We start from the raw sequence: 17756 nt of genomic DNA, 5'->3' as shown, positions 1-17756 counted from the left end.
GAGTCTAGTGCTCATTAGTGGTTGCTTTTTGCTTTTGCTGCTTGCTGTACTATTATTGTACTGCTTATCATCTGACTCTGCTGTGCCTGGGAATATTTTGATAACAGCAATGGTGATGTGCCTGGGCTGGCAGATGGCCAGGGCATCACTTCTGTTTCTGTGCTGCTGTAATGGACAGGCTGGAATTCCAGTGTGTACTTGAGTCAAAGGGACTGTGACCAGTGCATGAATCCACGTGGGAGCAGGACACCCCGAAGTGTCTGTGGCCATGGATAAGCCCACACCAGAGCAGGTACACCTTGAAGTGTCTGTGGCTGTGGTTATTTTCATGCCGCAGCAGGTACATGTCTGAAGGGACTGTGGCCCAAGTATAAGTCCATGCTGAAGGAGGTACATCTTGAAGCAGCTGTAGCTGTGCATGAGTGCACATCAGCTTTTGAATGCATACTCAAGTTGGGAAAGATTTAGGGATCTCTAATTTATACTATACGATACCTGAAATTAAATTTGAAGTAATTACAAAAATGGCATTTTTTAATGTGTTTTATAGACATAGCCTAGAAGTAAAGTACCTACAGGGAATAACACTCACTGTTTGTACCTCTCTGATAGCACAAATTACCAAAAGTAGAAATATCTTTCTCATATTAAGCATAAGCATTTTGAAAATGGGCTATAATAAAAGGTTTACAGGTTTCAGTGTTTGAATTATAATGGCTGCAAAGATGATGGTTTTACTTCAACTTTTTAAATTACTGCTTGAAATAAACATGCATTTAAGCACTTAAGGTTTGATTTATAAAACTGCTATTTACTTTTATGCAGGTTCTTTGCATAGTTTACTTGGTAAAAGAAACCTTTGATCTCAAGAGTGTACAATATGACAAATGGGATTGAAGATGTGAAAGAACTGTGGTATTCTCAGAATCAGTAAGTAGATTGTACTGCAATATATTTTATTTAAAGAAAAATAGTGGCAACATTTTACAAGTGAAGTGCAGAAGCTAGGGCTGCCTGGAGGAATGCCAGATTGGCAAAAATACTTTAGACACAGGATCCTCTTTGAAACAGTATGTTTGCTCTGATCTGACACTTCCAGGATATTCATGCTGAACTTCTTGCTAGTGATTTTTTACATTGTTAAATAAACTAGTGCCAAGGTACTACCTAGGACAGTTTCTTGCCTGTCATCTAGATTGCTCGTGGTTATTACTCATGAGAACTTTGATTAAGACATCTAAGGTCTGTAGCATTTGTAACTCAGATATAAGCAGAAGTCTGATTGATTACCACTTATGTAAGTGTTCCCAAATTCTAGCATGTAGTTAATTTGGGGGGAGGGGAGAATATTATTTTATACTGCTACCTCTTCTGTAATAACAAAGAGGCCAAACAAACAGAACTGAGGGCCAATCATTTGAGATAATGTATAAACATGATGGAAAACACGGTTAACAACTGACATTTACAACACAAATTAAAGCTAAGAGGTAACAGGGCAATAAAAATCTCAGGAAGACAGCATGCAAAAGTTAGGATTAGTGCTTTAAGTGATAGGTATGCTGGACCCCTAAGCACTGTAGAGTGGTTTTGTCAAAACCCAATGTTAAGCCAAAATATGAAGATGCGCAGTGTAATGGGGGGTGGAATTTGTGTGGGCTTTTCTAATGCTTAAAGATTGTATGAGAGAACATGGAAAAATGATTGAACTGACTTAGCAAGCAGCAAAGATCTGCACAGTCGGCACAGGCTTCTAAATAGGTGGTCCCATTCTTCAGCTTACATACACAGAGTATGTGCAAAGCATCCCACATCCAAAGTGTCTCTATGCTGTAGACATTGTACCGTGGGAGCAAATACCTCAGTGGAAAGTACTGACCAATATTTATCCATCATCTGGAACATCATTTGCAATGTGTGTGAACTCTGAGCTGTTTGAACTAGCCTGGTAGTGACATGATGCCAGCATTCTGCTTTGTAGCCATAGCAAACACGAGTAAGAGAAGTGATGTCTTCCTTGATCATTCAGGCTTCTTATAAAAACTGCTGTCTTCCGTATTATCATAAGGTATTCTACTCACTGCTAAATAAAAACTGTATCTTTTTACATCAAGACTGGATAATCATCTGATGGTTTGGAGAATTGTCTCAAGGAGAACTCTAAGTGGTCGAGTATTATTTGCAAAGCTAAGGCACATTTAAAAGAGTAATGTACTGGTATCAGTGCTGTCCCAGCATTTTGACTTCTGCTCAAATTATTACCTAACTTCTTATTCCCAGGAAGTAAAAGCTTAAATCATTTTGTGCAAAGAATCAATCCTCATTCCTATTTCTGGCACTGAAGATAGGAATGAAGAAAATAATATGACTAAAGAGAAAAAGTTACACTATTTCTTCACCACATTATGATTCTTTCCCACCTCTTCTACTGCTCTTCCCATTCGTATTCAGAACCACTAGAAATATTAAAGGAAGCTTGAGGCAAAAATGTTTCTGATAAGTCCAATTATCAAAAAAAGCACCATGCTTGTATACTTTTCTACTGTTAATTTTTTTAAGCAGTCAGTTCATACTGCATTTTCCCCCAAGTATTAAAAAAATAGAACAGCATTGGGAGCATTAAAGTAACACTAGGCAGTCTCTTAATGTATTTTGCAATAATTTTCCCTTTCATCCCTAACTGCTATGAGTTGTTATTGTAACTGTCATGAGAAAGAAAGGCTGTGCTAGTCATGAAGACTATGATTACAATGAGAAAATTGTGAATGTATGTTTTCAGCAGCAACTTATTTTCTTTTTTCTGTCTAGCTGTAGGATTTCCTATCTGACACTTAGCAGGGTCAGGATTTCTGAGCTTCCTTGTCTGATACAATGAAAGACATCTTGTTTTACCAGCACTCATTAGTTTTAGGATGTGGTACAAGGTTTCCTGGGTTGATGTTCTTTGTTGCTCCTTCATGGCTCACATTACCCTGTGGGTCAGCCCTGGTGACAGTGTGCCTCTCCTTGGCCATGGCACTTCTCATCTAAGGGAATGACTATTTTCAGTTATTCCAGGCTCCATTTTACCGGAGCTTTTGATCATAAATCTAGGTTATTCTTTCCATACTGACAGTACGAAGATTCCTGATCTTCCTCTCTACCCTGTCACTTGTCATCCCTACTAGATTCCAACAGTTTCTCTCTCCACTTTTTGAACATTAGTAGTTCTATGGAAAAGGTTCTGGGGAGACTGCAGAGTTGCTGCTATCACTCAAAAGGGAAAGATAGAAATGTTACCATTTTACCATGTCTTTATGTTACCATGCACTGATAGATCCCAGCTTGAACCAATTGTGAATTATTTCAGTTTACTCTATAAATGCTGAATATTGCAAATTTTGTAAAGAATGTGAGACTACACTTTGAGTAAGGCTAAGAGTATAAGGTCAGCCAAGTGGGCAAAGAGGAGAGCAAGGCCTCAGCAAAACAAGTCAGTGTGAGAAACACTTAGGAACAACCTAAAACCACTCTTTTTTAGGTAGAAGAAAGAGATTTTAGTGATGACCTGAAGATGACTGTGCAGAGTGTGTTCAACCCAAGAATCCACTTAAAATTCTGAGACTGGAAGGGTGGAATTAATTTCAACTATTTTTAGACATCAATAAGCAGTGAATCTATCTACATCTGAGCTCAAGTCAAAGAGAATTGTCTTCCTAGCCAATGGAGAGAAATGGACATTTTTAGGATATTGTTTTCTGATATCTGCTGGACCTCTGCATTAGGATGAGATTAACTGCTCCTGAAAGTACCAAATAGAGAAAGAATGCATCCTTGGTTGCATTCTTTAAATGGAGCCTTTTTTTATTCTAAGTTATTGTTTTTGTGTTAAAGCCTACCTCTACTGATTTCAAGCTTTTTGTGTCATTTGGCTGATTCCCTTCAAGGGAAGATGGGACAGTCCTGATTCAGGCTCTTCCTGATCCCACATCCAAACACAAATGACAAGAACATTGTGTTTGATCTTTTGCAAAGCTCATTTTCATAAAGAATGAATTGTTTCTTTATTGGGGAATCATTGATTTCTGAGTAATGGTTGAACTCTAAGTGAATTATTTGTGAGAAGTATGTAATCAGGAATGCCACCATGACACTGTCCTGTAATTGCAAATAAAAGATATTTAACATTAGAGACTCCAATTTGCCTTCAGAATTTTTGCACTAACAGCAGTTAATGGAATGGGAAGATGCTTTTGGCATTGTACTGTATTCTGTAATTCATGCCTGAAGTGGGTAGATTGGTGTTGAATGCAAACTGGTTTTTCAGCACCACCTTACTTTGCTCCCAGATATCTCTGCTTTGAGTGCAAAGCTCCATCTAGAGAAAGCCCATAGTAGTACCACAGATCCCTTTCATCGTGACATGGCCTTTAGGGCAGGATGGTGTCCCTAGATGGTGGGACAGTGATTCTGAAAAGAACTTAGAAGTCTTGGTAGATAACTCATTGCACATGATCTTCCAGTGTTAGGCAGTAACTAAAATGTTTAATGCAATCCTTATGTAAATATATAAGGATGTCTGAGGAAGGAGCAGGAGGGGTTGATGGGAGTCTTCTGGTTTTTTTCACCCTTTTATTTGACATTATAAATGACTGCTGGAATATATCCATTTCTGGGGCCTGCAAGTTTAAAAAGGATGTTGATGAATGGGAGAGAACTCAGCAGATTGAGTAGAAAACTGGAATGTTTATTAAAAATAGAATCTGTTTTGTTTAGCACAACAAAAGGTTAGCTCTGGAGTGAAGGGAGAGAAACCATCAACAACATCAACTCCTCGGAAGGACTCGGGACACTGGCGACTCACTGTAACACTCCCCCCAGACTGACGCTGAGAACTGTAGGATGCAGAGCAGCTGGGGAGCAGTAAGCACAGTGGCAGAGAAAGGTGTAAATAGTAGGAAGTGTGCTAACCATTTTGGCTATATCATTATTGAAACTTTTTCTGTATTACTATTCTTTTCTCCCCCCCCCCCCTTTTTCCCTATAATAATTATATCTGGTATAATACTAATTCTTTGATTAAACTGCTAAGTTAACAACTCCTGGCTTTGCAGACAAGGTGTTTCCTTTTGCCTTGTCCTAGTTTCAGCTGGGATAGAGTTAATTGTCTTCCTAGTAGCTGGTACAGTGCTATGTTCTGAGTTCAGTATGTGAAGAATGTTAATAACACTGATGTTTTCAGTTGTTGCTCAGTAGTGTTTAGACTAAAGTCAAGGATTTTTCAGCTTTTCAAGCCCAGCCAGCAAGAAAGCTGGAGGGGCACAAGAAGTTGGCACAAGACACAGGCAGGGCAGCTGACCCAAACTGGCCAAAGGGGTATTCCATACCATGTGACGTCCCATCTAGTATAGGAACTGGGGGGACTGGGGGCGGGGGATCGCCGCTGGGGGACTAAATGGGTGTCGATTGGCAGGTGGTGAGCAATTGCACTGCACATCGTTCATACATTCCAATCATTTTATTATTGCTGTTGTCATTTTATCAGTGTTATCATTATCATCATTAGTTTCTTCTTTTATGTTCTATTAAACTGTTCTTATCTCAACCCACGAGTTTTACTTCTTTTCCTGATTTTGTCCCCAATCCCACTGGGGGGGGGAAGGTGGTGAGCGAGTGGCTGCGTGGTGCTTAGTTGCTGGCTGGGGTTAAACCATGACATGCCTATAGCAAGATTTGCAATGTTAGCAAAACTGGGTAAATTTACATTGATCCTTCCTTTAGTTTTCAGCAAGATAGTGAGCCACCATTTGCCACCATGCCCTCATGTTTAATAGCTGTTAGGCTACATAAATATGTCTAAGCCTTCTAGACTCCATTTACAAATTTGGGTCTCTACTGTCAGTGAATATCCTATGTTAGTGAATTCCACAACTGAGTTATTTGCTGTGTAAAAGAAGTACATCTTTCTTCATTTAAAATCTCCTATAACATTTAATTTGGAGTATTTCACTTTTTGAGTTACAAGAAATAATGAATATTTCACTACACTCAGTATATCACCTCTGTTAGATCCCTTCATGTGGCCAAGATGAAGACCTCTAGTGTTTTCTGTTTTTCTGATGTGGATGGGCTTCCATATTTTCCTATATCTCTGAGCAGCCTGCTGCTTTTCTCTATGCTTCTTGTTTTATTGCCTGTGAACTTTATTTTTAGGGCTGACAGAAAACAGTAACAATTTCCACCCCTAAATAATTTTCCTCAGTCTTTTCCAACAGTGATTATCAGTAGTTCTCTGGCTTGAGGTGGTTCCTGCTGTAACAATAATCAAAACAGATAATATTTTCTCTAGTATTTTGCTAACATTTTTATAGATAAATCCAAAATAATTCCATTGACGTCAGTGGAGCTACTTCAGATTGACATTGCTGAAACTGAAAACATAATTGTGATACCATTAATTGTACATTAAGAATATCTTGTTTGAGACAGGTTTTGTTTAAGATATAATTTTATAAAAACAGAAAAAAGAAAGCATCTTCAAATTGGATGAATTTTCCAGTTAACCTATCAAGGAAAAGTCAAGAGGATGGTACTGTGACAGGCCACACTTCATACTTTTGCAGCTCATCATCTCTTTTCCACCACATATCTGTGAGCTTTTTACCTGTGGCAGCTTTAATATACATTGCTAAGGCTGGAACTGCTGCTGATGTCATTGAATTTATTCTCCAGAGATCTTATTTCCCTGTTAATACCAGGTATCACTGGGCCTCATCTAGAGTATGTAGCAATTAAGCCCCATTATAGAATTAAAAGCTGAAACAACAGGAGCCTTTGTGCGAAGCCAACTTCCTGCACAGACTGGGGTGGGAGCTCAGCTGCCTAATGGCAGGGTTATCCCTGGATCTGAATGCATCACAGATGACAGGGTGCCAAGGGCAGTACCCTTGTTTCTCTTAGGAACAGCAGCCAGTAAAGTCAAATATATATTTTTATTTTTCATCTGAGAAGGAAAAGGGGCCCTGGATGGAACTGTATATAAATGAGAAAGAAAGCAGAGATATATTCAGAAAGCAGTAGATAGACAATTATTAAATAGCCAGATGAAGATAGCATTGGCAAAATAACCTTGTGAAAGGAGTGTAAGAGAGAGCACTTGGGCAGATTGCAAAGCTTGGAACAGCAGGTTGGATTTAAGGATATAACCTGTAGAATGGCAAAAAAAAAAAGTCAAACATAAGGACAGCTATACTGGATCCAAAAAATATCTGTGTAGCTCACTATTGGGTCCCCAATAAGGACCACCTAGACAAGAGTATAATAGGACAAACATACAGTAGTAATTCCCAAGAAAAACCTACGTTGTTGGGTAGGAGAAATGGTAGACTGAAAGAAAGGACTGAGGTCTTGTTTGAATGTGCATTACCCCAGCATAGCCAAACACTTCTCCTCACCAAGGAGAAGAGGAGACAATGTGGACACAGTAATTAAAAAAAAAAAAAAAAATTTAAAAAAGTCTAAAAAGAAGGAGGGATGTTCTGTAGAGAGATTAATGTGAAATGAAAAAGCAGTGACTTAAGGCTAGGAGAGGGGGATTGGTAAGTCCCCCCTGCTCGCCTCAAAACGGTATGTGTTTAAACTGTAGAAATTGCTAGTGCTTTGAGTAAAATGCTATTTCTGTTCTATTTGGCAAAGGCAGATGAGAAGAGATGAGGACTCTTCCTGCAGTGTTTCTAATGGCTCAGGAAACAACAAACTTCATTGCTTTTTTTTATATTGTAGGATATACAAACTGTTTCAAAACCTTATAAAATAATAAATATTTAAAATCTAGATAATGAAAAAAAGCTAGAGCATAGCACTGGGCTTTTATTCAGATGAATAAAGTAACTAACCTGTGATACTGTTTCAATTTATACTAATCAAATTTAATCTGTACATACATCTATATGGACAGATAAATTTATATAAGACAATTATATTTAAAAGCACTTCTAAAAAAAGAAAAATTAATCAATGGTACAATTAAAATTATCCAAATGTGTATTTTGTCTTAGAGTTTTATTAGACAGCAGATGGAGTAGAATCAATATTGTAGCGTGAATTAAAACTAGTATTTTTCTACAGGTCCTATGCACCTCTTGAACACAATTCTATCAGACATATATCAACTTTGCCCTCTCAGAATATCACTCCCTGTTTGATGGAGTAGGCTCAAGATACCTGAATGACTGGGTAAGACCCAATAATAGCTTCTTTAGGGTAGTAACCATGACTTTTTAAAACAGGAGTAAAGCTTATCCTTTATATGTGGATGGTCAAAGGACACATCAGAAATGTTAACACATTTGACAGTTCATTTGCTGCTTGTTGTACTATCTGGAACAGCAAAGCTGCATTTAAATATATTTTTATTTAAAAGAACAGTTGTACAAGCAAACAAAACTTCAAAGCCCTACCAAAACAAAATTCTATGTGATTACCCATTTCTTTTTCTGTGTGGAAGAGGAGGGAGCAGATGCTATTTAAGTGACATAGATGTCCTCACATAGGTACTAGAGAGAGCATGTAAAAACTTGCATGGAATGCAGGAGAATAAAGTGAAGAAGGAAGAGGCAGCAGGACCCTTGCTAAATTTGCTCGTCCCTGATTTCCCCTAATGGTAGGATATATAGTAGTAGCTGCTGTGGGCTTGTGGACAGGTAAAATGCACTTTAAAACAGGGTGTAAAGCCAGTGCAGTTTGCCGAGCTGTACCACTAGATGGAGGCAGATATTGCATAGTTCACATCTAGTAAGCAGGGTGAGGGTGCCAGTGGCAGCCATTTTCCACAAAGAAGAGGTCCTGTGTGCAAATGGAAGCACAACAGGAGTTCGGCAAGAGGTAAGATGCTGCTGACAGCTCATCAGTGGTGCCTTTGCCCTCTCTGAAGACAAAAATCCTGGCTTCTGCTTTATCTCACATGCTGTGGAGATGCTAGCTGAGCACTGCTGCCTCTCAGAGATGCCTCCTTCAAGACACTAGAGTGCCTCATTCCCACCTTGTGCTGGCCCCTGTGACAGGTACACCTGCCCCAATAAAGACCAAAACTTCTCAACCGCTGGAAGGAAAGTGTTAAACTAGAAGCTGTGGTTTGAAGGTCGAGCCACCTGGTAGCCATGGTGACTGGAGTCACATACACAGAGTGCCCCAAGTCATGTACTCCAGCTACCTGAGCCCATCAGAAACACCTCATCCAACAAAACACTTCGGTCCAGAGAAGTTTCTAGACCCTTGACCATATATGACCACGAGCCCCAATCTGACCTAGGGCATAAATGGAGCCCACCAGAAGACCCCCTTGAGCCAGTCTTCCTTGGAGCAGTGGGTCTGTGGTCAGAGACTCTCCCCTTAGATTGGGATGCCGTCTAAGGAAACTCCCTGGGGCTGAGTGTCTTGCCTTATTGGTGAGTGCTATGTGTGTTTTGAGTCATCATTCTAAGCTTACATTTGGTTACAGTTTGTGTAGTGATAGTTCCAAACTGACATCCTGAACCTGTAAATAAGTTGTGTTTGTCACAGCACTTACAACCTAATATTCCTGTTCAATCTGGCTGTTAAATTTCAATATCACATAACATTCCTACTCAATTTGACCATTGCATTTTGATATCATTAAAGAAAATTTACTTCTGAAGTATATCGCTGCTGGCCTAGTGTTTCTGTGACAGCCCCGCTGCAGGCCCATCAGCTCATGTGCTCACTGGAAGCTGTCTTCCAGATGTCTCCCATTGTCAGGACAGTCTTCCGAGGAATACACCTCTGGAGTTTTATCTCATTTCTCTCAGTTCATACAGAAATTAATTGTACACTAGAAAACAGACATGCTACTTTCAGTCAAGTATTTGTTCTCATGCCTTCCTCATTTGTCAGTACAGTGCCTCCTCCAGCATGGTGCATGGATTGTCCCATGCGTCCTCAGGAATGATTCTTTCTGCACAGTCTTTCCTCTGATGATGCCTGTCTTCTATGCCTGTTTTCTCTTTAAGAAGCAATAGGGAGTGACTTGAGCTCAATAAAGAGCATGGTGTGTCTCTGTTTTTTGCTATGTTCCCTGTGGGGACTTTGGCCAAGAGAACAGGGTACTTTCTGTCAACATTTCATCTTTCCAGGACTCACCAGGTCGACCCAAGTTGGTCGAGCACCCACACAGGCCATGGAGCTCACTAGTCCCATTCTTCGTAGTCTTTAATGCAGTCTGGGATCTGCCCCTCTATTCTGGGACTTCCTGATTTTCTTGTACATCAAGACACCTGTGCCATCAGAATACTATCCACTTAGCACTAGCTACTTCATCTTTGAGCTTCATATGGAAGAAATGGCTAGTAACTGATGGAAGTGTTTTCAAACTTCTGTCTTACCAGAGGTGAGAAACCTTTCTGAGGGGGAAGCACTTGAAGGAACCATGCTTCATACCCTATCCTTACATATCCTTGACACTCTGGATGTCTGTCAGTGACTTATTTCAGCCATCCCACCATCTGGTGCTGCTTCTTGCAGCAGATATTAGGTTAGATGGACTAGACTAACAGGAAATCTTTATGGAATAAACTGCTATTCATTGGGCAGGTTTGGAGCTCTAGTTCTGTCTCCTCACCTCTTCAGCTGGTTGCTCCTTCTTCTTATGGAGAAGGTGGCTGTAGGGTTGCTCCCCTGCCATTGCTGGAGGCACGTCCAAGGCAATCACAGAGCAGTGGGAATCTCATGAATGGTGAAGATCCTTTTTCTGATGCAGTACCTTGAAGATAAAGTGTCAGCTAGGAAGGAAGTGATTAGAAGAGGTCAGAAGGAAAGCAGCAAAGGTAGTTTCCCAATGTGACAGAGAGGAATTGATCTTCATTCCTTACAACTTGTTTCACCTCCCTTCTAGCTCCAGGGAGCCAGCAGGAGCAAACCCCAGAGATCAGTTGGTACCCAGAAACTTGACTGGGAATTAGGCCTACCTTGGGAAGTATATTAGTGTTTAGATGCTATCCTAGGAAATGTTTATGTTTAGTGGCTGAGAGAGCAGGACGTGAGTCTTCTGAGTATAGCTAGATGAAAATTGCCTCTCCTCCTTTCCACCCGGCCCTTGAATTGCAAAAGATGCCACCACTTTCTTGTGTCCCACATTGCCTGTAAGCAGACTTCCTTCTCTCAGGTGTCCTGCACCAAACCTGGGGCTGAGCAAAACTTTTTCCCAGTTTTATGTGGACTCAGAGCCCTTGCAATACCAGGCAGCAGCTCTTGAACTGGAAAAGGCTTTTGGGTAAAGGCTGGGAAATGCTATCAAGCTTTTGAGACACTAGACCTTTGTGCACATTTGGCAAATGCACTGAGGTAAAAGCAGCCTTCTTTCCCCACTAGGGACCATAAAAAACTCCTAAAGGAGAAACCATCGATCTCATAAGAGTTTATCCTGCTAAATATACACAAAAGCTCCAGTGTTTGTAGACCAGTGCCTGTGTGCAAAGTAACCTATTCTTATAACATCCTTCCCAGCCTCTCCAAGGACTGAGCCCAGTGGAGGCTTTGAAGTTTCTCAGGTGATGCTTTGCTCAGGGAGCCAGGAAGGCACAGCCATTTTCTCCTGGGATTGAGAGACAAGGACGCATTTTCCCATGTCATTTCAGCCTTTCAGTTACGCCAGGAAGACAGGCATCCCACCCTGCAGCAGAGAGCAGCTCAGGCCCCCAGGATAACTGGCCAGCTCCAGCAACCAGGAGGTCATCCTAGTGTTTCCAAGGTTATGCCTGTCTGTGCTTGGTTTTGTTTTCTGGCAATGTGGGATTAGTCTTCCAAAGGAGGGAAGGAGAATTCCTCTTTTGTTTTTTTTTAAATTTCAAAATACCTGATAGGTGTTTGAGTATCACAGAGGACAATGGGAATCCTAGTCTACGACTTCTCAAACCTGCTTCTCTGGCAAGCCAGGGAGGACACAAAGCTGAAAAGCTGTTCCCTTTGGGAAAGCATCCCAGCCCATGCTGAAGGAAGCACTGTGGAGACCTACTCCTCTATGTGTGAGCCATATGGGAAGCACACTGTGATTCTGAGGAGGCATCAGTAGGTACTGTGAAAGGCCAGGACATGCATGGGAACTGAAAGCAAGCCAGGAACAGGGTTTGTAACCCCAGCAGTAAATGCACACCCACTCTTTAGGTGCCTGTTCCTCTATTCAGAAAGATATTTGTCTGTCTGTCTATCACACGTGCAGGCATTATTTAATCCCCCAGTGAAATGCCAGAAATAAATAAAAAAAAAAATTAGACAACAGAGTATACAAGTTTGAGGGTTTTTTTAATTGTTAAGTGAAATTGTATAAAGTGCAAACAAATCAATATAAAAATTCCGGGAGAGAAAGTGCAGTCCAGGAGTTTACCACTTTAATTAGCTAGAGGATTAAAATTGGTTTGGAACAGAAAAACAACCAGATGTGAATTCTTTGGTCTTTTTGAAGCACTTTCTTCAAGAGTTTGACGACTTTCTCCCTGTGGGAAAGAAGCACAAAACATGGAGACTGTACTGGAAATGGACATCACAGGCAACTATGTTGTATTCCTAGTGTTCCTCTAGCATGCCCTGAGGAAGGTGGTGCCTAAAAAAAGCAAGCCTGGCAAAGCTTACCCCGTGGGGTCAATTCTGGTTATGCTCGACTCCTACTGCTGAGTAGTTTATGCCTTCACTGAACTGTCCCATTGACTTAGTAAGTGCCACAGTATCTCTCATTTCCCTGCCAGTAGCTCCACTCACTGAAACAGCTAATTTGCAGAGCAAGGTCCACAGGATTTGTTTGGCAATATGTAGGTGTGCAGGAAGACAGTGCACCAGGCCACTGCACTGCTGCTCCATCACCTCTTGGTTACAGTGGAGACACACTACGGAAGGAACATAGTGGATGGAGCATACAGGCATGTGTTTTTCCCAAGTTTGTCCCTCTTCTTTCTTTTTGGTAATATAACAAGGACCTTGCAATCAGGGAGAGCAGTGAAACCTGTACCCCAGTAGGTTTTATCTTGAAAATCAAATCTCATCATGAATTTACCGTATAACTTCTGAATTCCTCGCCTATCATCCTCTGAAAGTCTGAAGGTTGCTGGGTTCACATATGAGTAGATAGGGTACATCAGAGCTTCACGGTCATTTGAATGAGCAAGTCCCAAAGAATGGCCAAATTCGTGAGCAGCAACAAGGAACAAATTAACTTCTGCAGCACAGAAGCATAGAAAAGTATGTTAAAGGTATGGCATTTCTTTTTATCATAAAAAGAATTGAAGTAGCAGGAGAGTTTATATCTTTCATTCTCTTGGAATGAGACCTTGGAGTTTTAATCTTTCTTATGTAACTATAATATTTTAATAAAAACATTGCATACACATCTAGACCCTGAGTCTCTTTCCAGCTCTGCTTTTAGTGAACCTTATTCCTACAAGCAAGTCATTTTACCTTTTCATAATTTATGTAAAAAACAGCAGCTTGTAGTCCTTGTTTAGCCTGTGAAAAGTGCTTTAAAATATGGACAGAACAGGCATTGTGTAGCTGCTAATCATAATGAAGCACAAGTACTGAGAAAGCTAGTTTAAAAGAACAGAAATGTTGGTACTTAAATGGTACCAAAACATGAAGAGCTATGGAATGCATTTCCTATGACTGTGTTCTTCTAACATGTACAATATTAGCCTTTCCCCTTCATACACACATGTGGGTTTTACCTCGGTTGGACTCTGACCACCTTTCATCATCATCAAAATGAGCATCTCCACCAAGCCCTTCTCCAGGTGCAAAAGCATGAGCTAACGTGTTACCTCTTCCATCAAAAGGATATCCATCACCATGCTCTGCATTTGAAAAGAAATAAATGTCATCATATGGCATCAGCTGTAATGTTTAAATTCAGCAAATTGAAGCACGTTGTTTGTTTGTGCTAGTTTTGTTCATTACCAATCCTTAAAAAAAAAATCCTACAATAGCAGCAAGGTTGTAAAAATGAGGAGCAAGGCTTAGAAAACACTCTCCAAATTCATGACTTATGTTCAAGACTTGTATTTGATAATTAAGGCTGCTGCATGTTTCAGAAAGAGCTGAACATTTTTTCTGAGCCTTTGTCAGAAATGTGGTTCTGAAGCAGCAACCAGAGATTATTTCAGAATAAATACTTAATGCTTGACAACATTATAAGCGCCTGAATGTTTTCAGTGTTGGAAAGTGCTGGGCAACATTAGCTGCAGACATTCTCACTTGTACTGATTTTAGTGGAAGACAATGATTTGTGATAGATAACCATGTTCCTGAAGAGCTAAGTTCATTTGCCCTCAGCCTTGGGGTACAGTCTATTACCTACTTCTATCACACTGCATGTGGAATGTTACCATTTCCTACATTGAGTGCAGGAGCTGACAGGATATATTTGTACCAGCTCTGAAAATTTCCCCCTACCCCTTAGTGAGCCTCTGACTTGATTGAGGAGTATTTGGGGACTCAAATGTCTATGTCCTTTCCCCCAGATCATGTGGGTGGACCTCGGGGCAGGTCTGACAGAGGCAGAAGAGACCTAGTCCTAGTGTGTGACAAGGGATTAAAACCTATTCCAGCTTGCAAGATCCTTTCTCACTGACGGGCACATTAGTCAACTCTTCATGGCAACTTAGTATGCTTCCCATCAGTGAAGCATGAGCTTGGGACATTTTGGTGTTTATATGCAGTCATCTACTTGTAAGCCAGGTGTCTGATCTTCACTTGGAGAGTGCAGATCTAGGAAATATTGTCAATGGATCTAGAGAACAAGTCAGCTACCCTTAAAGTAGGCATTTAGTTTGGCTAAGTTGAGTCAGTTTAGGTGCCAGGCACAAGTTAAAGGTATGGCTACATTCATGTATTAGTCTGGATCGCAAGTGAGCTTCTGAAGTGACTCTACTGGTCATCTGCATTTACCATGCTTTGGCTTGCAGCTTGGTGCAATCTTGGAGTGCACCAATGGGATTCCTTCTAGAAGAAAATCAACCAGAAGATACTCTCTATGGCCAAACCTAATGCATCCCCACTGCCAAAGACTGTTTAGCCCAGGGAACCAGACTAGATCTGGACAAAAGTAAATCCGCTTGAACCTGCCTGAATCCAGCCTGTGGAGGCTGGATCTTCAGAACCAGCTGGTTTGCTCTACAGATTTGTTCCCATTAGTTTGCACAGTTTGTCAAGGCAGACAGAGCCTTGAACATCTAAATTTAGGGGTGTCATTCTGGAGCTGAATTCTCCCTCCATTTCACAGCTGTAACTCTGAAAGGATTTTCTAATGGTTTCATAGGAGTAAAAGGGAATCATAACATGTAAATTTGGGGGCATGATGGAAGATAAAATTAATGCAGACTTCAGAATAATTCCAAACTCTTTGTTCTTTCTTAAAGCTGTGACTATAAAAATACATGCTTTGAGTCAAATATGGACCATTGCATTTTAAAAAAGACAGATATTCTCACCACGACGTGCAAATCCAATCACAATGTCTGCATGTCTGTTGAATACTCTTTGGAACTGCAGTGGAGTCACATCACTCCATACCATAAAAGCCCTTCTAATTGCATCATCCACTTTCTTTTGGGGTAGATCAGGTGTATAATTGACAATCCTGACAGCAAAAGGAAACAGATTAATGTCATTTAGGGTGTGAAGAAAACCCACACAGTTAAATACAAAGCAACCCCTTTCCCTGTAAAACCTGAAACATCACTAACTTGTAAGTCAACTGTGTCTTTTTCCATCTTGGATTTCCAGGAAATGTTTTGTAATCTTCTATATCGGGGACTCCACATCTGGGCTGTTTCATTATTTCTTCTGTTTCTGCATTTAATTTTCCAGTTACAGTCAGGTGGAAAAACCTCTGCATTTCTTTAATCCTCTCTTCTAAGCTTAGGGTTCGTGTTTTTGTAAGAACTGGAAAGAATTTATCAAGATATGCCTGGAAGAAGAAAGGAAAATAAAAATTAATACATGTATCTGTGATCTTTTGGCAATGTATTTTACATTTGATTAAATTGTTTCATCATCCTGCAGTCACGGCTAGTTTTAGATGTATTTTTTCTTCCCATTTCAGTTTACCAAATGCTGTTCTCTCTGTAGTGTAGATTAATTAGCATATATAAAAAGAATTGCAATAGCAGTGAAACACTGTAAGCAAGGAGTCCTTTTAAGTAAACACAATTTACAGAGCATTCAAATCTGCAGCCTTCCAGTGTAGTCTACATAATATTTTTAAGATGTTTTAAAAATTACATGCTCCCCTTTATTTGCCAGTTGGAACTTGGTCTCTTTTGTAAGTTAGACTTAGGGTGCCTAAGCTAGTCAGCAAGTTTAAATTGTTTTATATCACCTCTGCAAAAAGTGTTGTGGTAATGTAAGATAAGAAGATAATATAAACAGACAGGAAAGAAAGCTGAATCAAAGCTCAGGTTATTCATAATGCAGTTATGTTGCGCCCCTGCTAACATACCTTTACATTCTCAAAGTCTGTGTTGCTCCATGATTCTGTTTTAAGTTGTGCTGGAAAAGCAAGACTCTTAGGTAGGAGGATGGCAGCACAAAGTAGGAGGTATTGCATAGTGCCCAGCTTGCCAAGGAGCCTTGCTGCAGCAGAAAGGGTTTGACCTTCTGTCTCTCAAGACCACAGCTAAAATGCTTTTATAGATCCTGATAGCTCCAAGCAGCAATTACGTATGTGACTCACTTTTTGGTGGTGTTAATGTAATGTCATCACTATTCTAAGAAGTAAATGAAAGCATGTTAAACAAATCTTTCCTTTAACTTCCCTGTTGATGTCATGTCACAGCTAGCAGCCAGCTTTGGCTCTCTCTTTTCATATTATTACGGTAGTGAAACCACAAGGTCATAGGGAAGTTCATTTTATGTAACTTCATCAGTACAGTTACTGTATAATCACTTCTTACTGTGCTTCCCCCAAGTTCTTTATACACAAAGGCATTTTGCAGCAGCCTTTTGGTCAGGCAGCCTGCCTGTGTTAGTTAATGCAGAGGCAGAGATTAGATGGATGGGAGTGCTATTTCACTGAAACTACTGGCATTTCCCCAGGAGCATGCCTAACACTGTCCAGGTAATTTTTCTGATTGAAATTCTCTTGTGAGAAATCCTATCCTGCAGGAAATCCAGTTCAGTGAAGTTAAAGAGGTTTCTGCTGTTTTTAAAGAGATCGGAAGAGAGCTTTTTAAATGTGCCCTCTAGAAATAGGAGGCAATGGGAAGCCTTTGTCCTTCTCCTCCCAAATGAGATGGCCTTTCAGGAGAGTCTTTTTACATTGGAGAACTAGATGTAAAATGTAACTTACAAGAATGGGTGAAAGCCTTCAGGAAAAAAGAGAGGAGCTTACCCTAACAAATGTGGACCTATCTTCCACCTCCAGCTGTACCAGTGCAATCTGACAGAGGTCCGTGAAGCAGAGGCAGAGAAACCAAAGCTGAGCAGGGCAGCCACAACCTCCCTGGTCCCCTGATACTAACACTGGCCCACCAGACCCTACTGGAAGTGATAGCTTTTGAGGACTGTAAACACCAGTCCACAGTCTGGCTTGTTATTTTTTCAGGGTGTGCAGTTTTGTGACCATATTACCACTAATCGGAAAGGAAAGGCGCATAAATGGGAAAAGACCATTACTGTTTCTCACAATAGGACAGCTCGTATGGGTATAGCTGAACATGTATGGAAGAGTTTATGGATTACTAGCTTAAGTCCAATGTACTTCTGACTGACATAACGAG

The 17756-nt window shown here is 40.5% G+C and overlaps 1 protein-coding gene across 1 annotated transcript; it reads right to left on the bottom strand.

The window, feature by feature from the left end:
• Window positions 1–13039: 13039 nt before the first annotated feature.
• MMP7 (matrix metallopeptidase 7 (matrilysin, uterine)) lies at window positions 13040–16585 on the bottom strand (the record flags this gene model as incomplete). Its single annotated transcript, XM_010562132.1, has 5 exons — window positions 16478–16585; window positions 15723–15946; window positions 15468–15616; window positions 13707–13832; window positions 13040–13201 (listed from the first exon to the last, which is right to left on the bottom strand). Coding segments are annotated over exons 1-5 (769 nt in total), but the record flags the coding sequence as incomplete, so codon positions are not given.
• Window positions 16586–17756: the final 1171 nt, after the last annotated feature.

Source organism: Haliaeetus leucocephalus, unplaced genomic scaffold (genome assembly GCF_000737465.1).
Source record: "Haliaeetus leucocephalus isolate CR32 unplaced genomic scaffold, Haliaeetus_leucocephalus-4.0 Scaffold155, whole genome shotgun sequence".
NCBI lineage: Eukaryota > Metazoa > Chordata > Aves > Accipitriformes > Accipitridae > Haliaeetus > Haliaeetus leucocephalus.
The sequence above is the reverse complement of the archived record's forward strand: the minus strand, read 5'-3'. Positions and strand labels throughout refer to the sequence as shown.